We start from the raw sequence: 23,411 nt of genomic DNA, 5'->3' as shown, positions 1-23,411 counted from the left end.
GTAGGTGATATGTTTCTTGAACTAGCCTGTAAGGACTTTACACTCATTGCCTCCCTCCTTTCTGTTCTGCAAAGTGTGTGAAAGGGTCCTTAGAGTTGAGTCGTTAAGCACTGCAGATAATGAGTAATGGAGTTGAGGTCTGAATCCCATTGTGTCTCTTCAAACCCACAGCCTTTGTTTCTGTGCTGCCTCCTCAGAGCTTACACTGTAGAGCCATGTAGTCCTTCTTTGCTAAGTTTTTGTTAAAATGAACTTTGGGGTAAACTTGGCTCACTTAAGTTTCAGGGATATCTGCCCATCTGTTATTGTTACTGAAACACAAATTTAATTTTTTTTATCATGTAAAATGTTTCCTTAAAGCTGAGCACTGGAGGCTCACACATGTAATCCTTGCCACTCAGGAGGCTGAGATATGAGAATTGGGATTCAAAGCCAGCCCAGGCAGGAAAGTCCATGAGACTCTCCAATTAAGCACCAAAATAAACCAGAAGTAGAGCTGTTGCTTAAGTGGTAGAGTGCCTTGAGCAATAAAAGCTCAGGTACAGTATCCAAGAGTTCAAGCCCCAGGCCCAGCACACATGTACAAAAATGTTACCTAGATAGGAATTTACCTGGTTATCAAGTAAAACTATTAATATTTTTTCTGACTTAATCTCTTCTTCACAATGTGTGTTCTTTGGTGGAGGAAACCCAGCTACCAGAATTCACACAGTAGATAGGCAGATAATATATACATGATAGATACCAGCAGAATGCTAGAAAAGCCATTCATTCTCCAAAGTCAGAAGATCTCTCCACAGTGTCTCTTTTTATGTTCATAATTACCAAGAAAAGTCTTTGGTTATATATCTCTATTGGGATAACAAGTGCTCTCTGTCTTATAGAGAGAAATTGCTAATCAAGATCTTATCAAAAGGACTGGCCTGAAACTAAAGTGTTCAGTTCATTGTTTAGTTGTTCTATTGTAGTACAGAGAGGAAGGATGACCTGTCACTGGGTGAATGACAGGTTTCCTGCATACAAATCCACTGTCATTTCTGCCACTGTGATAATGCTTATATAAACCTCACTGTATTGGTGTGTTAAACTGGAAGCCTCTTGACTTTGGTGGCATATATGACTGGCAGAGATCACCTTCAGGTTCTCTGAGATTTGTAGAGACTTATCTGAATCCAGAGGAGCAGGCTCTTCTCTATCCTTTACATATGTTAAGGCTCAGCTAGGAACACAGACAGACTTGGAAGAAAGGTTTTCATCCTGGGAGACTATAAAGTAGACATATGACATATATTTTGAATTTGAATAAGTGTAGTTCTTTAGATTTCTGCAGCTGTGTGGGGATCCTTTTATCCAGAGTTCTCAAGTCCTAGTTAATTTCTAATTTTTGTCAGATTCCAGGGGCTGATAAGTATGTACATAGAATTTATAGCATCAACTCTTATTACAGATGCTAAAACATTATGTAGTTAAAAAAAAAAAAAAAGGAAATATGGTGAACCAGGCTACTGCCCGAATGGTGTATAATCACCATCTTAAAACTTACAAAATTGTTTAGAAGTTTAATAGCTCATTTTATGATTCAGAAAATGAAAATCAAATCATTTGCCATATTTCTCCAAAGACATAAGTATCTCACAGATTTAGAAATACAGTGCAGAGCCGGGCGCTGGTGGCTCACGCCTGTAATCCTAGCTACTCAGGAGGCTGAGATCTGAGGATCGCGGTTCAAAGCCAACCCGGGCAGGAGAGACCGTGAGACTCCTATCTCCAATAAACCACCAGAAAACCGGAAGTGGCGCTGTAGCTCAATTGGTAGAGCGCTCGCCTTGAGCTGAAGAGCTGAGGGACAACACCCAGGCCCAGAGTTCAAGCCCCACGGCCGACAAAAAAAAAAAAAAAAAAAGAAATACAGTGCAGATTTCCTGACTCTTCCTAGCCTTCTTAGTCCATTGGTCTAACTAACATTCAGTAAATTATGTCCATAGTTCTTTGAAGAATTCTTTTCTCTCTCATGTCCGTGATCACTGATCTAGAAGACTCTCATATTTCAGTGATGATGATGACAGTAACCTAACTCTTCATGTTCTGGGAGTTTCCTTTGAGTTGTACACTCTTCTTCCTGTGTCTTTATTGTGTCCCATAAACCCTCAGCAGAGCTGCAGTATGAAGGCCTCATTGCACCACCTGCCCACTCACCACCATACTCTTTGAGCCCTCCACATGTGATGTCACAGCCCCTGCTGTCCTTATAGGACAGTGCACATGGCTGTTACGTCAGGGCTTCTGCTTTGTCAGTTCAAACTTCTAGAGAATGTTTCTTCCAGCTTTTGAATGTCAGCATGAATATACTGACTCACTTCATGTCCTCCGTGACTCTAGGTCATTCTAGAGTCCCCATTCTAAAGATGCAAGAACAGAGACATGGGGATGTTATTAGTTAGGAATGGGATTTGAACATTGTTTTGTGGTCTCGATTTAGAAATGCCGTAGCTCTTTGTTTAGAACACTTCTGTGTGGTTTTGTGTGTATACATTTTCTGTTCAGTCTGTATATATTTGTCTTCTTTTCCCTTTAAACTTAGGGTCCTTGAAAGCAAAGGTTTATTGACCCAAAGAAGCTAGAGCTTTGCCAGGTTACCCCCAATTACTAGGCACAAATTATGAAAGGTGGGAGGCATTACTGAGGAATGGTTGACCAGAGGAGCTGGGGTTGGTGTGTATATTACACGGAGTTTAGGCGGCTGTGGGTCCTATAGACCAGGCACCCTTTGTGACCCAAGGTAAAAGGGGCTTCACAGCCTGAGCTTCAAATCAAATTGCATGACTACCATTGATCTCTCTTCTTTGGTTTGAAAACATTCTAATAAGAATTGCAGTGGGAGGGGAGGGTGGAGGGAGGGCGGGAGGGTGGAGATGGGAAGGCATGGTAAGGGGAAACAAAGGGGGAGACAACAATGCTTGATAAGAAATGTACTCATTACCTTGCTCATGTAATTGTAACCCCTCTGTATGATATTTTCACAATTAAAAAAAAAGAATTTCAGTGATGGTGTTGGAAAAGCATTTGGGAAAATTTTACTAAACTTAATTAAGGTTGCCTTAGAATATACTATAGCATGCTATATATAGTTTAGCTATAGTATATTTTAAGTTTCTTCCCCTATCGTAACTGAAGTTGATCCAAATATGTGTAAGTAACTGCTACATTATTTTTGCAAAACATCGTACATTTTAACTAATGTCTTTGTGTTTCATAGAATGGAAGGTGGGAGACATTGGTAATGGAAATCTAAATCTAAATCTGGTATAACAAAATAATTTTGCTACTATTGACATCTTAAGTTTATATGTGATCTGTATTATTGTTTTTTTTTATTTACAGACAAAGTGGAATCAGAGTTACTACAAGGTTATGGTAAATACTTGCCTCATGATGCTGCAGTCATGACTGTGAAGTTATGCATGCTGTTTGCTGTGCTTTTGACAGTCCCTCTAATCCATTTCCCTGTAAGTACGTGTAAAGGTTTTGGTGCTTAGTGTCATGGCTCCCTAACATGGCACACTAATTCTTTGCAGACTACAAACCTTTGAATTACATCTAGGCTTGTGTATCTTATTCATTTGTCAAGTAATTGATCAAAGACCTCATCCTTGCATATGGCCCCATGAAAGCACAAGCGGAACAGTGAACCACTAAGCTAATTTGTGCTTTCTGAGATTTAGTTTAGATTTATGCCTCCCGCAGCATTGTTTCCAATTTAGAGGCTAGAGTTCTTCTAACGTTTGGGGAATTGCCCCCCCCCTTTCTGTTCTGTCTTCAAAAGAATATGCATGAAGACAAAAAAGTGAAGTCAGCAAAAATCAGCTCCTACTGGTTTATTGCAGATTTATTTTTCACAAAGACATGCTAGTTTAATCTTAGTGAAATCCTGTATTTTCTCAAGACTTTCATTTAAGGGGAAGAACAGGTTTTTGATCTGCATCTAGTTGCAATATGTAAGAATTTTAAGAATTTCTGAGAAAATGATAATAGAGGCTTTGGGAATAAATCCTTCTACATGGGTGTCTTGAACCTCTTTAACAGTGATTTTTATTTTAAGAATTGGGTCTTCAGGACTTTTTGCTCCTCCTTGTGCCTAGAGGCTTTGGGACTAAGTCCTTCTATATTTGTGTCTTGAATCTCTTTAACAGTGAGTTTTTCAAGGATTGGGCTTTCTGGACTCAGAGTCAAGAGCACTGTAGGCTGGGTAAAGCCCTGTGTGATAGGACAGCCTACTCCCTGCCCCAGCAGCTGGAGTGGAATGAACTGGTGTCCATATTAAGATACTGTGAAACAGATCACAGAAAATAAAATTGTAAATGACATTTCCCATGGCATGATTTCTTCTGTTTTAAACATTTGTTTTTCTGTTGGATTTAATGAAACTGATGCTTTGAAATTTCATCACATAGTGTGATTGTTGGTAAATTCTTAAATTATGCAACCTAAAAATATTGCAAGTTTTTGTAGAATTTAAGCAGTATGATTTTTATGACACTTCTATTGAAAGATTGATGTGTATAAACACTCAGTTTATGTGTATGCACACTTTATACTAATTGTTGAGGCTGTATTTCAGAAACAAATGATTTGGGAGCAGGAATGTCATGGCTACCATCTATGTGTTTGTCTGAGTGAAAGCTGGCCGCCTCTTTTTCTGAATCTGTCTCTTTTTCTCTTACACAGGCCAGAAAAGCTTTAATGATGCTGCTTTTCTCCAGTTCTCCATTTTCCTGGATTCGCCATTCTTTAGTCACTCTAGCCCTCAATATTACCATCATTTTACTTGCAATATATGTTCCTGACATTAGAAATGTATTTGGTGTTGTTGGTAAGTTTCTTTGTGTGTGTGTGTGTGTGTGTGTGCCAGTCCTGGAACTCTTAGCTTTTTTACACAAGGCTAACTACCACAGCTCCACTTACAGCTTTTTGTGGTTAGTTGGAGATAAGTGTCTCATGGACTTTCCCGCTTCAACTGGTTTTGAACTGTGGTCCTCAGCAGCTTTCTGAGTAGCTAAGATTACAGAGTCACTAATGCTTATCAAGTTTTCCATTTTAAAGAAAGAGAAGTCAAAAAAAAAAAAAAAGAAAGAAAGAAAAAGAAGTCCATATACTACAAGAATGAAAAGTGTTATCTAACATCTAAATCCAACAGTTTCTCCCTTTTTTTTTCCTCCAACTTATAGGTGCCACTACATCAACTTGTTTGATTTTCGTATTCCCAGGACTATTTTATCTTAAACTTAGCAGAGAAGATTTTCTCTCATGGAAAAAGTTTGGGGTAGGTTATTTTATACTGCTTTTTTAAAAGATGTCCATTTTAAGAAATAATATGTCAAAAAATCTGTAGTTTAAAGATAAAATATAAGTTGGGCACAGTGGCTCATGCCTGTAATCCTAGCTATTCCAGAAGCTGAGATCTGAGGATCACGGTTGAAAGCCAGCTCAGGCAGGAAAGTCTTTGAGACTCTTATCTCCAATTAACCACCAGAAAACTAGAAGTGGCACTATGGCTCAAGTGGTAGAGCACTAGCCTTGAGCTGAAGAGCTGAGGGACAGCACCCAGGCTCAGAGTTCAAGCTCGATGACTGACAAGAAAAAAAAATTATATATATGTAAAATATATTATTGGACAAGACAAACATATAAAAACATACTCCTAAATAGTCTTTATCTTTCTTTATTTCCATAGGCTTTCATTTTGCTCATCTGTGGAATTTTGGTTGGAAATTTTAGTTTAGCACTTATCATTTTTGATTGGGTTAATAAATAAAGGAAATATTTTTTCTATTATGAAGAATAATTTACCTCCATCTGCAAGAAGAAGTGATTCTGAGAGGCACATTAGATGAAAAATACATTTTTATGAAAATTGTTATCAGAAAAGCAGAACAAAATGTCAGGAGAAAGCAGTAGTTTCAATAAAAATAAACACTGAAAGTGCACTTAAATATATTGAGTCAATCTTTTGTTTAATTGGGACTTTTCAGAATTAACATTCTTTATTTACTTGAACTGAGGGCCTCACACCTTTTCAGCTTGCTTGCCTGGCTGGTGCTTGACCAGTTGAAACATTTCCAGCCTGATTTTTGGTGATTTTGGAAATGGAATCTCATGAGTTTTTTTCCTCAGACTGGCTTCAAACCTTGACCCTCCAAATTTCAACCTCCTGAGTAGCGAGGAGTATACGCACAAGCCACCAGTGTCCAGATTTGTAGACATTATTATTATTATTATTATTATTATTATCATTTTGCCAGTCCTGGGGCTTAAACTCAGAGCCTGAACACTGCCCCTGAGCTTCTTTTGCTCAAGGCTAGCACTATACCACTTGAGCCACAGCGTCACTTCCCACTTTTTCCATTTATGGGTTCTAGAATCAAACCCAGGGCTTCATGCATGTTAGGTAAGCACTGTACCACAAAGCCACATTCCCAGCTCTAGACGTAATTTTTTACTAGTTTTGTGTTTCCAGAAATATTGAGCAAAAGGTATAGAGAATGGCATATACTTACTTGTCCCCCAAACAGTTATACTTTCACTTTTTATTCACATCTTGTGTTAGTATGGTACATTGGTTACACTCAATGATCCCCCTTTTGAGACACCATTATTAAGTTTGTAGTTTACATTTATGGAGTGCTTAGTTCAGTTTTGGTAATCATTGATCTTATCCTGTCTCCTTGGTTTTGCCTTTTCTAAAATGTCATGTGATTGGGATTATATAGAAGCATGTGTGCTTTTCAAGCTGGCTGATTTATCAATATACAATTACATACCTTCTATGTCTTTGTGTGTATATGGCTTGTTAGCTCCTTTCTTTTTATCACTGATTAATATTCCATTGTATGGATGAGTGGATGACAGTTTGCTTACAAAGAGTTTTTGATCACTTCCAACTTTAGGCAATTACAAGTATAGCTGCTATAAATATTTGTGTGGAGGATTTTATGTGGACATGTATCCAGTTTTTGGATGTAAGTACCCAGGAGCACAATTGCTCTAGTGCAAGGTGAGAGTATGTTTAGTTTTATAAGAAACTAACAGATTGCTTCCTGAAGTAGTTGTACCATTTTTCAGTCTCACCATCAATGATCTAGAGTCCCTGTTGTCCCTCATCCTCACCAACATTTGATGTTATCAGCGCTTTGAATTTTTACCTTTTTAGTTGGTGTATAATGTATCTCATTGTTTTGTGATTCCCTGGTGACATGATTTTGAGCATCTTATATGTTTATTTGACCTCTGTATACTTTCTTTGATGAGGTGTCTAGCTCTGGCCTTTTCTCTGTGTGTGTGTGTGTGTGTGTGTGTGTATGTGTGTTTGTGTGTTAGAAAGGGTAAGTTCATACTTGACAATATTGGGGCTTAAACTCAAAGCCTCACTCACTTGCTTTTTCACTCACAGCTAGCACTCTACCACTTGAGCCACACCTCCACTTCCAGTTTCTCACTCATGAATTGAAGATAACAGTCTTTCAAATTTGCTTGCCCCATCTAGCTTTGAACCAAATTCTCAGATCTCAGCCTCCTGAGTAGCTATAATTACAGATATGAGCCACTGACACCCAGCTTGCCTATTTTTTTTTTGCTGCAAAAAGCTTTATTTTCTTTTTTTTTTCCTTTTCTTAATTTGTTTTCTTTCTTTTTTTTATTGTGAAAATACTGGACAGAGGGGTTACAATTACAGGGGCAAGATAATGAGTATATTTCTTATCAAGCATTGTAGCCTCCTCCTTTGTTTCCCCTTACCATCCCATCCTCCCCCCCCTCTTATCCGCCCCCCCATCCTCCTCCCACACACACCAAAGTTGTAAAGTTCATTTTCGACATAACTACTTGTACATCTCATTGTTGCAGTGGGTCCACCTGTATCCCTGTTTAAACGATTTGAAAAAGCTTTATTTCATTTGGTCCAAGGCTTGGGAAGGGCTCCACGATGGTTAGTTAGGAAGTTTCCCAGAGGCAGAAGCTCAGGCGGAAACCCTGATACCTGGCGAGGCAGAGATGGCCCCTCAAAGGCTGCTGGACTCTGGGGTTTTCTAGTCGTGTTTGAGGGTGAGGCTTGGAAAAGATCCCTGCCCAGCTGGGCCTGAGGAGCCGCCCCCACCTGCGAAGGTTGGTTAAGTGGTCGCCCATCTTCTTGATGAGCTTCACCTTTCCTCCAGGAAGTGGTTCTCTAGGAAGTCACAGGGATGGGGGTCTGTGCGGGCAGAACCCAAGGCATGAAGTTCCACAACGGCTTGGTTCAGGCTCGGCTCTTCAGGGCCAGGGCGGTTTCACCCCCTTCATCCCGAGAAGGTCTCTGCACATCCTGGTTCTGCATCTTCAGGAGGCGCTGGGCGCCCTCACGCTTCTCCTCCGCCAACTCGCCAAAGAAGCGGCCCAGGCCGTCCCCAGCCACATGGTGGCCATCAACATAGTGACCCCGGGAGCCCGCAGAGGCGAGCTGACCAGGCGGTTGACGGCAGCCTCCACCTCGGCGGGGTAATTCTGACGAATCTGGGAGGTTATGGCTGGTCGTGGATACAGAGCTAACCACAGAAAAACACGGGGTTGAGACGGGGAGAAGAACAGGGTCAGAGGCGGTGAGTGGAGAGGCAGCTGGTGGTGGAAAGAGGAGGCCCCGGGTCTGTTCCGTCCGAACACGGTGGAAGCAAGACGCAGATCCGCGGGACTGGCGCACCGCTGCTCTTGCCCATTCTTAAATTGGATTGTTTTCTTGTTGAGCTTTGATGCCTGTCCTTTGAGATAGATGTCTGGCAAATATTTTCTCTGTCTATGTCTTGCCTTTTTATTTGTTAACAGTGTCTTGCTCAGAGCATGAAGTTTTTTAAAATGTTATATATATATTAATATTTTTGTGTGCTGATCCTGGGCTTGAACTCAGGGTCTGGATGCTGTCTTTGCTTAAGCTAGCATTCTACCACTGGAGCCACAGATCCACTTCTAGCTTTTTGGTGAGTAATTGGAAATAAGAGTCTTACAGACTTTCCTGCCCAGGTTGGCCTTCAACCATCACCGATCTCAGCCTTTTAAGTAGCTAGGATTATAGGCATGAGCCTCTGATGTCCAGCTAATATTTTATTTTTAAAGAAATCAATGAGTTAACCTTAGATACAAAATTGATTGTTAGCTTTCAAGTTAATGTTACTGACCTCAGTCACTAATACCAAAACTGTGAGATTATTCCACTTGATATTTTGCCCTGCCTCCAGATCTTATCCAAAAGCTTTGGAGAGGTCTGTTATTATGTGGATTTGAAAGATCTCTGAATTTTCAGTTTGTCACTAGAACATGTGACATTCTGCTCCACAGAGACAAAAGTTGAACAGCCATATCATATTTTACTTGGAAGTTGTGAATAATTGCATCTTCCCATCGACAGGGCTAATGTGTGCTTGGAACCTAGAAGCTGTGAGTATTCTGTGTGAAGGGCCCCATGATTAGCATTTTACCAAAGCCAGGGTGTATCAGTTAAAATGTAATTCTACCTTAGTCCACATGTAAGGTAGGGAATTGCATGCAAAATGACAATTTGTATATAGTAAATGTACAGGTGCCCTCTTGTTTTTCACTTAGGAAATAGGCTGAAAATGGACAACTGAGCATCTCTTTTGAAAAGAGCAGAGATACTGATTTGGCAATTTGAGAACACTATGGTGTAATGGAAAAAAATCCATGCTTGGGGGTAGGAAAACTTGGATTTTAATTTCAATTGAAGGCTCACTACTTAGCTTAGCTTAACTTTCAAATCTGTAAAATGGAGTTAATATCTATTATACAGGCTTATATTGAGAGAACTACAATGGCCTTTGGTAAATTAAGTGCAGACCAAAACAGATTTTCTTAGTAGATTAACTATTTGTCATCTTTTTGTGATCCTTTATCTAGACAAAATGCTTTCAACCAAGGACATGGAAATGTGTCTTGAATTTTCTCATCTTCTATTGTGCCTGTTACCTTCTCTTGCTTTCATTCACAGGGGAGCTGACCCGAGAGCACTATTTTCAGTGCTTTCCCACAATTCTACCCCAGCTGTTCCCTCTTGCTAATGCCTTCCTGAAACCAAGCACTTGGCCTGGTCCCAGGGGCACAGCCAGGCAAGGCCTCCCATGCAGCCTCAGGTCAGACAGATCCCATCAATCTGATAAGCTGTAACTTGTACCTTCTTCTTCTGCTTATGAAATTAGAAGTCCACATATACATAGGTGTTTGGCTGCTTAAATAAATCTAACTCTTGTTATACCACAATAACCTTAAATCAACAACAGATGCAAAGATGCCCCCTGGGGCAAATGTTAAGTGTGATGACAGCTGGGCATCAATTAGCACATTTGTCACCTGCTCTTGAGATAGTATCACAGGAGGCTTGGCAAAAGAGACAAATAACCTATGTTACTGTCTGCATAAAACTTAGTTAATAGCAAGAAAAATGATTCAGGGAGATGTTTGGTTTTATCTCACTATAATGTTCCTCCTCCTCTGCTTGCCTATTTGGAACCGCATTTTCTAGGTTTGGAGAAAGCTAGCAGGAAGGCTGGCAAAGGCTCTGTCTCCTTCACCATGATTACCACAAAACCTTGGTCAAGTACCCTCAGCATCTTTTCTGGGAAATCGGCCCCTCTTCATTAATGTTCATAATTTATTAGGTAATAAGTTTAAAATAAAACTAAAAAAAGCACAAAATACATTCTTTTCTAACATTTGGGGACTTGTTTGCTAGATTAAAAGACAGGATGCCAAAACAATAAATTACTTTCATATGTTGAAAGTGAATGTTTAAATTATACTTTTTTAAAAAACAGAATGTTTACTCATGAGCTTAGCATTTAAATAGTTAAAACAAGCCTTTGAAGTTAACACTCCATTAAGATGAATAGGGGTAATTCACACCTCTGCTGGTGCTGTATTATTTCAGTCTGGCTGAGGAGAAAACAGGACAGCAGTGGGCTGATTTACTGTGTGAAGGCCCTTTAAACACCCAAGGTCTGGAAATCTTTGTTGTATTTTTTTTTCTCCCTTTGCCACTTAGGAGCAGGATCTGAAATTTACCTCCATCTAATGTAGAACTAAGGTCTCAGAGTTCCTTAGCAGATTCTCTATTCTAGCCACTCTATCGGACATTTGATGGGTAGCAACTTACCAAAGTCAACCACCTCTCTGTCTTTGTTTCTTCCTACTGTTATGGTTCTACAAGAGTATTTGGTAAACTTCAGCTGAATAACCTTATCTATTTCACCATAGGAAAAGCAGAAATAATTCAGTTCTTGGAAAACTTCACATATGCTCCTAATGGTTAGTCCTCGTATACTCCTAAAATATTTTTATTTTTGCAAAAAAAATCTATGTTCTTATTTGTATATGTATGAAGTGTCTACCTTTAACAGCTTCTTTCTTCCTTCTATTCCTGGGACCATGACATGAGCCAAGAACAGGCGGACAAGATTCATTTCTTTCTTCATGAGGCCTTATATCAGCCCTGCTTTGTTTTGAGATGTATATTCTACTCAGTGGAATTGCTATAACTATTTGATCCTGAAAGGATTTATTTTAGAATTTAGGAATAGGGATGTCTTAACACACAAAAAATAGCAAACATCTTGTGAGATGTTGATGAATTTGAAAGATCTCTCTTGGTTGTTGGTTTGTTTTTTTTTTGGTCCATCCTGGGCTTGAACTCTGGGCTTGGGCACTATCCTTGCGCTCTTCAGCTCAAGGTGAGTGCTCTACCACTTGAGCCAAAGCACCACTTCCTGAAAGATCTTTCTTGATGTGGCAGATTTTCCCCTTCTTTCTTTGGCCTAAGGATCATCAAGCTCATGGGTAACATTGTGGAAGTACTCCCACTCTGCACTGCCCCATGCCGATATTGCCAGTGGAGTACATGAAGCTTAGAAGACAGATCCTTCAAATGAAGGAACTGAGCTGAATTGACTTAGTTAAGCATATTAGCAGTATTCCATGACTGTGTGAGAATTGACCCTATGTTAAACATATTTTTTCCCTCTTCTGCCTCACAATTTGACCTTAGGAGATCTCAGAAGCCTTTATAGTGCTAAGAAATTTGGTTCTTTTCTCTCTTTAAGTTGATAATTTGTTCATTCTTCTACCTCCTATAGTCTTTCCATAATGAGGTAGGTAAAACAGAAAAACAAACTTTGCAAGAGGATAAATAAAGGTACTTTCAGGATCGTTTCTTCACTGCAGTCAAAATTCTTTTTTTTCCCCTCTGTTGCTCTCTGTGGTAACATCTGATCCATGTTTTTACTCATGATGATCTGTTGTCCTATATCATGAGGTTGTCAAGATGAGCAATTATGAGAAGCAGAAGACTCATCTTGGCTGATGGCCAAGTGGACAGGTGGATCGAGAGCTTTATAGCTTTATTCATTTATGGGAACAGAATAGATGGGGTGGGGGATTGTGGATGGGGGTAGGGACAGATGGCTGAAAAGGCATTGTAATGTGTGGCTGTAGAGAAAGACTTGGGGAGAAATGTCTCCCACTTGTTTGAATATCATATATATCATGTAATGTTCATCAGTGGACTGATACCCTCCATAGGCTTGGTTAATTCAGTCAGCACATATGTCTTAGGAGCTGTGCTAGTAATAAGGTCATAAAGCTAAGCAAGACATATCTTGCCTGGGAAAAACTCAGATCAACTTTGATTTTTCTGACTGAACCTTTTCAGATAGACTTCCTCTGTAAAACAATGGCTTAACAAAGAAAAAATTATATATCTATAGATATAAAGAGGAATTAAAGACAAAGTTTCTTGTTTTCAAATTTTTGAACAGGCTACTTTAGTTCTCTGAGCTTGCCAAAGTCTAATATTTGAAGGTTGAATTATCTCCTAGCAGGGCATGCTCATGTCATACTATGTGATGGTTGGGGAAAGCTTGAGTAAGCTGGTGAGCACTATACCCACTTCCATTACGAGATTGTTCTTTTACCTGGCTTCCAGCCACAATATCTTCTCCCTTCTCTATCTGTCTGAACCATTCAAGCAGCAGTCTGATCAAAACTGTTGATGTATTCCGTCCTAGAAAAGCAATTTTTAGAGTGGGGAAGGGAAGGGACAGTAGGAGAAAAACAAAGGAGTGGGTAACACTGTTCAACAAGAAATGTACTCATTACCTTACTCATGTACAGCATCTTTACAATAAAATAAATTTTAAAAAATGAAAAGCAATTTTTACAATTTTGTGATAAATACTGGCAATATTTCTGATTTATACTCATGTATGTGTGTGTGAGAGTGAGAGAGAGAGGAAGAGAGAGAGATGTACTACCTCAAACAGGCCCAAAAGCTATAGGAACAATCAGCCATGGACTGAATCCTGCAGATTGGTGAGCCGATTGCTTTTGTAAGTTGATTGCTCCTGGCATTTTATTATAGTAAATTATGCAGACTCATAAATATGCACATACACACATATATCTCCATTACATTTCATCTTGTTACCACAGCTTATCATTCTAGCAATTGGTATCTTTGAATTGCAATTGTAGTGTATTAACCATTATTCCCTGTTTCTTTGACATCCTATGTTATCCTTTCATTTCTTCAGTCCATTCACAGATAATCAGGTTAAAAGGTTAAATGAGAAGCCATGTATGTGTACCTGCATTACCAGCGGTCTAGATGTGGAGACAGGAAGATTGCAAGTCTAAGGACAGCTGGAACAAAGTAAGTTCCAGGACAGCCAGGGCTGTGTAGAAAGATCCGGTCTCAAAAAGAACTTTAAAAAATATTAAATGAGGCATGACTTACAGAGCCCTACAGTCTACCACTACAAATATTTCTTCTAAATTGTTATTTATTCTTCAGGTGAGGTTGTGGCCTCTGACCTGCATTTCCTCAGCCTGCCTGGATGAGTTGCCTCAAACTGGTCAGTGTAATCTAAACTGCCATCTATTTTCTTTGTTTCTTGTTGCATTGGGATGTTTGAGTGGACTTCCTGGTCACCTCAGACCCACCACATCTCAGTCCCTGGCTCTCCCATCATCTTCCTGTCCATGCACAGCCCCACAGTTCCCATGTAAAGCCCCTGGCAGGTTTTCCCCCTTCCATTCCTGTGTCTGCAACCTATTTCCACACAGCCAGAGAACAGTAGTTTAGACTACAGCAGATCCTGTGACTATCTACCTACTTTTCCTCTGAGGGCTCTTCTCTCCTACAATGAATCAGTGCTCTGATCAGCAGGCTCACTTAGTGCATACTGACTTGTCTCTGATTTTTCTTTCTCTTGCTCTTCCCCAGACACCAGGCCTTTCCATCCCTTGAACACTCCTAGCGTATTCCTAGGCACTTTTTTCCTCTCTAGTTAGAGCATTTGCTTTAAAAACCCACTCTCCATCATTTGTATTTGTTTTAGTTTTGCCAGTCCTGGGCTTGTTCAGGGCCTGGACACTGTCCCTGAGCTTCTTTTGCTCAAGGCTAGCACTCCCACTTGAGCCACTGTGCCACTTTTGAACCCAGGGCTTCATGCATGCTAGGCATGCATTCTACCACTAAGCCTCATTCCCAGCCCCTCCATCATTTTAAATGTGGCTTTTCATGGTTGAAGCATCAGACCCAGTATCTCTTCCCTAACCATCTTCTAGTCCATTACACATGCCATGCTTTATAACTTTAACTCATTGGGATTCTGTTTTGTTATTTTGGGTATGCAGACATGGTCATTTTATTTTTTTAAATAAGTTTTTTTATTGTGAAAATACTGTACAGAGGGGTTACAGTTACATGAACAAGGTAATGAGTACATTTCTTATCCAGCATTGTTGCCTCCTCCTCTGTTTTTCCCCTACCATCCCATCCCTCCCACCTCTTCAACTACACTCTCCCACGCCACCTCCCCACCCCCACCCCCACCCCCTGCCTAAATTGTGAAGTTCATTTTTTGACATAGCGTCTTGTACATCTCATTATTGCAATGGGTCAATCTGTATCGCTATTTAAACATTTTGTTTTTTCCCTTCACTTCCCCAAATTATCCCAACATCAAATACAGTGAAAACAGGAGTTATACCATGGGGGAGGGACATACAAAGCAACAACAAAAAAAAAAAATCACATGGTACCTTATAAATACATTAGAAACAATATCAAGGGGTTCCCTATCTTGGGGTTCATTTCGCTTAACATCTTATCTGAGCTTTTCTGCTTATCTTAGACATAGACTAGTTATTGCAAATAAGGGAAACCATGGGACCTATGTTTCTTTGGGCCTAGCTTACTTCACTTAATATAATTTTTTTCCAAGTCTTTCTATTTCCTAACAAATGGGGCAATATCATTCTTTCTGATGGAGGCATAGAATTCCATTGTGTATATGTACCACATTTTCTTGATCCACTCATCTACTGAGGAGCATCTGGGTTGGGTCCATATCTTAGCTATGGTAAATAATGCTGCAATAAACATAGTTGTGCTGGTAGCTTTAGTATGGTCTTGTTTGTGATCATTTGGGTAAATGCCCAAAAGTGGGATTGCTGGGTCATTCTATGTGGAGTCTTTTGAGGAATCTCCATACTATTTCCAAAGTGATTGAACAAGTTTACACTCCCACCAACAATGCATTACTGGACGGAATAGGAGAAACCTTAGGACTCCTTGGCACAGGCCAAAATTTTCTTAATAGAGACTCAGAAACAGAACAAATCAAAGAAAGGTTGGACAAATGAGATTGCATGAAGCTGCAGAGCTTCTGCATGGCAAAAGACATAGCTAGCAAGATCAATAGAAAGCCCACAGATTGGGAGAAGATTTTCACTAGCCATACAATAGACAAGGGTCTCATCTCTAAAATATACTTGGAACTCAAAAAATTAAATTCCCCAACAACAAATCCTCAAAGAAACAACTGCCCAATGAATAAGTGGGCTAAAGACTTAAAGAGAAACTTCTCTGAAGAGGAAATAAGAATGGCCAATAGACACATGAAGAAATGGTCAACTTCTCTAGCCATAAAAGAAATGCAACTCCAAACAACATTGAGATTCCATCTCACCCTAGTTAGAATGGCTATTATCAAGAAATCTAATAACAACAGATACTGGAGGGGATGGGGCCAGAAGGGTAATTTTATTTTTAATGTTTGGAAGAACCTTAGCTCAGGCTGCTATGACAAAGTGTCATGGACTGGATGGCTTAAACACTAGAAATTTAATTTCTCACTGTTCTGGAGGCTAGGAAGCCCAAGGTCAAGACACCGACTGGATTGGCTTAGTCTCTAGTGATAACCATCCATCTGGCTGTCAGCTGGCAGCCTTCCTGCAGTGTCTTCATACCAGCAGAAAGCAAGTGCTCCCTTTCCTCTTCCCAGACACCACTAATCCTAGTCTGAGCACCCTACCTACTTAACTCTTAATTCTTTCCTGAAGATGCCATCTCCAAAAACCATTACTCGGAGGACTAGTCCTACAATATGAATTTGGCAGTTGGTAGGTAATCATTCAATTCATAGTCATGTTTCATGCCTTAAAAGAAAAATCCCATTTTTTCAAAGGATAAGAAGCTGTTTGATGGCACCCCTTACTCAATGCTAGAGGACTAACTCCATGGAGGAATTCCTCTTGGTAAGGAAGAAAAGTTTTTCATGTTAGTTTAGTTTGGGAAGATCTTTTGATAAGGTATTTGGAGTAGCAGGTGGGATCCCATGCTAGATGCCTGCGTGTACTGTATATTTTAAAATGATCGCTTATATGATATGTGAAAAGCTTACTGATCTTACAAACAAAAAGCAAACAGGTGAGTCCCTATGAAGATGAGCTGACAAGAAAAGTGAGAGATAGCTCAGCCTCTTGACATAATAAAGTTGGATATGGGTGAGAACAGTAGAGGAAAAGGCAGAGCTGGTAGGCCAGCAGAAGGAGGCTGGACATTTATAAACAACAGTATGTAATATTCATTTTAATTTCCCTTCTCCATGTCTCCTGAAAACAGCAAAGTCAGTAAAACACAAAAATTCCTCATTACAAACAGGACTATTTGTGCAACCCTTCTGAGAGCCACATGGAACAAACAAGCATTAGCATTGTGCTATCTAGCTGACTTCCTTCAAGAGGCCCTAGGGACAACAGTCCTTAGGGACTAGCTTATTAAGAATGTGATGGAACTAACATCTTGATTCTTAAGATGCAGGTAACTTTTTCTAGAAGCTCATTGGCCATGAAGCATCATTTCATTGATTTAAGGTTTTCTCCTTAATTGGTCCCCAATGGTACTTAGAGGAAATGACTTTTGTATAGATAAGCTAAGAGGTAAATTCAAGGTGGGCAACATTCCCTTTGGAATCATGGTCCTGGTCCTGGATGCTCTGTAACTCAGCTGTAGTTGAGAGACCCAGCTGCCAGAACTTGGCCTACAAGCAGCCTGGAGTTTTTGTGTGTTTGGGATCAGAACATGTAACTCAGCCTCTAGTTGGATGATGATGTAGAAATCAAAGGGAATGGGGCATAGGCAAGGGAACTCATACAGGAGGAGTAAAGACCATTTTTATACTTTCCTGGTTCTCTTCCACTTCTCTACTCTGTCCAAATATGAGAAAGTAGGATATTTTCAATGAGTGGAAGATTTCATAAAATGACAAGAATGTCTATGGGCAAGCACTATGTCAAGTATATTGCCACATGTAATCTCAGGTAATTATGGTTATATTTCCTATTTATTAGATTTTAAGCTAAAGTTTATAGAAGTTAAGAAGTTGAATGGCTTGTCTAAGATGTCACATACAGAGTATGAACTTAAGTTGAACTATAAAGCTTATGTGCTTAACTATCATACAAATAAGTAAGTTGAAGGGTTTTTTTTTTTTTCATGAAAAGCATCCACTCAGCAGGTACATGGTTAATATTGGTGATTGCTTTCTTGATTTAAAATGTAGCACCTACATCTGTTCTGCCACATCCTCTAGGGCTTGCTTTGTGTTCTCAGAGTCATAGTTTGTTTCTACAGTATTGAAAACGGCACAGAGACTAAGTAGAACAGGAGTATGCGTCAAGATGGTAGACTTTGAAGGGCTGGGAAGGTGGCTCAGTGGTAGAGTGCTTGCCTTGCATGCCTGAGGCCCTGGGTTCGATTCCTCAGCACCACATAAGCAAAAAGAAAAAAAGCCAGAAGTGGCGCTGTGACTCAAGTGGTAGAACACTAGCCTTGAGCTGAAGAGCTGAGGGACCACACCCAGGCTCAGAGTTCAGGCCCCAACGACCGGACCAAAAAAAAAAAAAGATGTTAGACTTTGAGCAAACTTGAATCCCTTGAAAAGCAGTGTCAGAAATCCATTCCTATGTTCCAAGACTCTAATTTTTCAGAATACAGGTATAGACCACCATAAGTTTCCCAGACTTGAGATTTCTTTTGGATCCTTAGAACACGATAATTTTTGGACAGTCATATGATTACCATATTTTTATTTTGCAAGTTGGTAGAAGACATGAAAAAAAGTTCCACCTTTCCTTTCCATCTTAAATAAAGAAGGGTACAATAAAGTAGAATCTCTCAAATTTAACAAGTCTAGATTTCTGAAAAACTTGTTATATGGCCTTGTCTTTCTCATCAGTCTGTGAAGTACAGACCTATAAAAACAGTGTATATTTAAAAGTTCAGTAAAGATTTATTTCTAATCCTCATTGACTTCAATTTTATATATATATATATATATATATATATGTATATGTTTAGATTAGATAAATGACTATTGAGTTTCTTCCCTTTCTGATTTTGAAAGGGAAAATAAATAAATAAATAAATAAATAAATAAATAAATAAATAAATAAATAAATCCCTGGCTTACAAATTTACAAAAATTTTGCAAACATTTCAAGTAGATTTAGAAAAATGACAAGAGCAGTTCTTTAAAACTGTAGGCTTATATGATCTATCTAGAGTCAATCAATAATACTACTACAAAGAAGCAAAGAAGACTTTCCGTGTCTCTGTCTAAAATTTTGTCATTTATTCACATTCAAATAACTTCTTTGGTTTCAATCATCCAGAATAGTTCCAACTTATTACCTAACCAGACTAAATAGAGTTAAATTTATGCATTTTAGTGTCAATGTAAAAATGGTATTCCTATTTTTCTTCTTTCAATCAAATCCCCTAAAAGATGTCTAATCACTCCCAGACTGGGTTACTAAACATTTTATTATGTTGTTACTCTAGGGGGAAAAAAAGGAAGGAGGGAGGGAAAGAGGGAAAGGTATGTATATAATATATATGTATATTATATAGAGAGGAAGGAAGGAAGGGAGGAGGAGGGAGGGAGGGAGGGTGGAAAGGAAGGGAAGGGAGGGAGAAGAGAAGGAAGGAAGGGAAGGAAGGAAGGAAAGAAAAGGGAAAACAGGAAAGAAACAATTTACAGTAACCTGGTGAGCCTTTCTCTGGAAACCCAGAAATTTATTCTTAAATTTCATTTCCTCCAACTCCATTTGTGAATGAATGAATGGAGTTTTTGCATAGGAATATGATACTTTTAAGTATAATATTTGTTCTCTAGTTGGTTGACAACTCTGGAAAACTTAAAAGCCAATGGAGGCAACTTGTATACAGTAACTAGGATGAGTATCATGCCCTGAAGGACAGTGTTTGATCATTGTATGTACTGTGTACCCATAAGGCCACCCATAGGTGCTTGCTGGAAAAATTATACATTTAGGTGGGTAACATTTAGGTGAGTGAAGGACATTAGCAGCTGTAATGAAAAGTCATAGGGGTGGGACTCCCTGCTTCTGAGTGAGTAGAAAAAATTTTGTAGAGGAAGTAAGAGCCAAAGCAAAATTGAAGGATAACCAGAGTAGACATGAATGAAATGAAGGAGCTTCCACTTACACAGAAAATATTAACAAAAACAAAGAAAATGATCCAAGATATGTTTTAGAAATTACAAGTGAAATATTGCAAAATTACAAGTGAAAAATGTGGTAATAGCAACTTGAGAAGTAAAGCTAAAAGGTAGAATCCTCGTTGTGGGGACTGCTAGAAGCCAGGCTGAATTTGGAGTTTACATGAAGCAGAAGATAGATCTCGTTGAAGGTCTTAGAGCAAGGCATGCTAAAAAAAAAAAAAAAAAAAAAAAATGATGGTAGAAAAGATGAGTCACTTCTCTGCATTGGACTGGTGCCACCATTATCTTCCAAAAGCAAAGCCAAACAAACAAAAAATCTAAATCCATCTAAACACCTGCTCTTGCTGGGTATAGTGGCTCAGGTCTACAATCCCAGCTACTCAGGAGCCAGAGACGGGTAGGATTGTGGTTCAAGGCCAGCCTAGGCAAAAACTGAGATCTTACACAATTAGCAAGCCAGGTGGAGTAGTGCACACTCTGAGGCCATCAGACCCTATTGAAAAAGTAACGAAAGGGAAAAGGGCTGGGAGTGGGGTTCAAATCCAAGTACAGGAAAAAAATCTCTTACATTTTTTTATTCTCAAGTATCAGTCCAGGCTGGCATGAATTTTAGGATATCTCTCACCTTGGCGTCTTAAGGGACTAGCTTTGAGTTCACCCCTCCATGCTTGCACAAGCCGTTCACAGCCTTCACCTTCCCCTCCATAATTATTCTTCTCTCTCAAAACCTTTCAAAACTCTTCTCTCTGAAATGCTTCCAGAAATGATCCATTACTCAGATTTCCTTTCCCTCCTTTGGGAAAAACTCCATGTCTTGCCATACCCTTTATATACTCACCCAGGACTTGCCTGCATTCTCCTCAGACTGGAGACTTCATGTTGCAGTCCAGGGCACTTGACGGCAGTTGATGGTCCAGAGCGTGTCATGAGCCACAAAGATTTCTTTTAGTCTTTCCATATTCCAAAGATTTCTGTCTCTTTTTGGCTTCAGCTTCCTTCCAGCAGCTTCTGTCGAGTGTCTAGAACAGTCCTCTTTGAGAGAGAATCATTGTGTGTATCCCTTTCCTGTCCTCACTGTCTCCATTTTCTGGGGACCTGCTAGTGATGATACGATCACAGGCTGTTAAAAACATGGAACTGGGCATCGTAAACTATAAGCATTAGACAATCACAACCTCTTCATTTTATTCAGGCTTAATATTATAGTAGTTTCTATTTTTGTAACTACAGTTCTAGAAGTGCACGTGCAATGATGTATTCATTTTTAAGTAGCTAATCCAGACTAAACTCAGTACAGATTTCTTGGGAATTTTAATTATTTTTGGTGCATATTAATTGATGAGAAGGGGTTTCATTATGGTATTTCCATAAATGCATGCAGTGTAGTTTCTTCTCTTCCGTAACTCCTTATTATCCCCCTTTCCCTTCCCTTTCTTTTTCCCTTCAGTATTCCCTCCCTCTGCCCTCATTTTTGGATTTGTTTTTAACTCTCTATAATTTCCTCAAATAATAGGAAATATGAAATACTTGTCTTTGAGGGACTAGCTTAACATGAAGCTCTCCGGTTTCTATCCATTGTCCAACAAATGACATACTTTATTCTTATTAATGACAATGATACTCCACTGTGCATATGTATCATACTTTCCTTATTAATTCATCCAACCTAGGTTGAGTCCATAAGTTGAATATTATGAATAGCACTACAGCGATAAGCATGGACATGTAGGTATTTCTATAATATTGGCTGAATTATATGGGAATTCTAATGTTATTTTGTAAGGAACTTCCAAGAACTGTTTCTTCTAACATGCTACTTTTCGGGGAGAGGAAAACTGGGGTTTGAATTCAGGGTCTCACATACTTGCTTGGCTGACACTACCACTTGAGCCATGCCTCCCACCTTCCTTTTTGCTAGTTAATTGAAGATGATTGTCTCATACTTTTCTGCCAAGACTGGCTTTATCAGTCCTCTGGCATAGCTAGGATTGTAGGCATGAGCCATCAGCGCCAGGTGTCTTCATCTGCTCTTGCCTGCTTATGACTAACAGTAGTGGGTTTTTTGCACACATAATTCTACATATCTAATCCTACTTTTCCAAATCTTATGGAGTACTCCAGAGCTTGTGTGTCATGCGACCTGTTGTGGTATGAATTCCTGCTGAGGGGAGCTCCAGTGCCAGATAGACAGGGACACACCTTTATCTTCTGATCTTAGCCTGGTACAAACCATAGTTCCCATGGGTTTGGAGTTAACTCTTTTTGTTTGGAAATTAATTCGACTTTCCAGACTTATCTGGGGCTGCTCATACCTGCAAGCAATAGGCTTTGACTCTCACGAACTGCAGTTTAAGATTGAGCTTCAGAGTGGGACCCTGCTGGATGCAAATCAAAACAAAGCCCAGTTTTGATTTGAATCTGGGAAGCAAGTTCAAGTGGTTTGATTTGCATGGGGAGCTCTTTCTCTGAGTGGAGGCAGCCAAATTCCCTGGGCTCCCCAGCCCTCCGGAAATATGCCTTACAGAGTCCAGGGGCCCCAGGCCCAACCGGGTGGGCGTGATTTGAATGTTCATTGCCACAGTTGCTGCACCAGGCCCTGGTCACTGCCATCGGTCTCACTCCAGTTTACTGCCTCAGAATCCCCCTGTGCACGTTAGTGGTTAATACAGCAGCCAGGAGACGCCAGACAGCTCTCAGCACCTGGTTCAAATTTAAGGCTCATTTACACATGATGTCACACACGCATTGTCAGCGCGAGGGAGGTCAGGATGGTTCATTTTGGGAAGGTTCACATTGTTGAGTCTTTACAACACTCACTGCTATTAATGCCTTAACCATCTGACTTGGATTTCGGGTTTCTGGCATGAGGTAATCCCAGGCACTAGATTTATATGCTGAATGGGAAGCCAGCTATGGTGGCTAATCATGCTGGTTTGCAGATCTGCACCTCTGGAGCCTTGGGATGGAATTAGAAGGCCACATGGCATGTAGCAAATCATAGGGGCTTTGAGCAGGAGGGGAATTAGCCAGACCTGGAAGCAGGGGCCGTGGAGGGGGTGTTGCCTGAGCCAGGAGGCTTGATCCTCCTGAAGAACAGAAACCAAAGTCGTTGGCCAAGGGTCTGAGCCTAGAGACCATAGGAATTATTTCAGTTTGGTGGTGTTTGGGGTCATTTCTTGAGCCCTTCTTTTTTGCTCATTATTTGTAGAAATCCCAAATGTATCTTCCCAGGCTCAATTCGAGTCTCATGTTCCATGAAACCTTTTCTGACCACCCACTCCACAGTAATTTCTCTCCTAAATCCCCAAGTACTTTGTCAATAAAACAAGCAGACTGAGTTACAGAGTACCTAATTTGTATTACCGGTTCATTTTCTCTTCACAGCAATCTTGTGTTGAGTTATTCTCTCCATTTTATACGTGGACACAGATCAGAGAGGTTGAATCATGCGTCCAGTGTCAAAGCTGGTAAGAACCAGAAATGTTGATTCAAACACCACATATGACCTCATGGCTC

General features: G+C 39.8%; 1 protein-coding gene across 5 annotated transcripts in view; it reads left to right on the top strand.

Moving 5' to 3' along the window:
* Slc38a6 (solute carrier family 38 member 6) overlaps nucleotides 1–23,411 on the top strand; it is an 84,766-nt gene that overhangs the window by 58,086 nt on the left and 3,269 nt on the right. For 4 of the 5 annotated variants that reach the window (XM_070032263.1, XM_070032271.1, XM_070032298.1 and 1 more), the window contains 4 exons: nucleotides 3,382–3,506; nucleotides 4,726–4,870; nucleotides 5,226–5,320; nucleotides 23,280–23,362. In XM_070032263.1, the coding sequence (XP_069888364.1) occupies nucleotides 3,382–3,506; nucleotides 4,726–4,870; nucleotides 5,226–5,320; nucleotides 23,280–23,362 (448 nt within the window). Of the gene's footprint in view, nucleotides 1–3,381; nucleotides 3,507–4,725; nucleotides 4,871–5,225; nucleotides 5,321–5,731; nucleotides 5,991–23,279; nucleotides 23,363–23,411 lie in introns of those variants that run through there. The other variant, XM_070032281.1, reaches the window with a different exon arrangement.

The sequence above is a fragment of the Dipodomys merriami genome, unplaced genomic scaffold, assembly GCF_024711535.1.
Source record: "Dipodomys merriami isolate MVZ:Mamm:240054 unplaced genomic scaffold, mDipMer1.0.p SCAF_1, whole genome shotgun sequence".
Classification (NCBI taxonomy): domain Eukaryota; kingdom Metazoa; phylum Chordata; class Mammalia; order Rodentia; family Heteromyidae; genus Dipodomys; species Dipodomys merriami.
The sequence above is the reverse complement of the archived record's forward strand: the minus strand, read 5'-3'. Positions and strand labels throughout refer to the sequence as shown.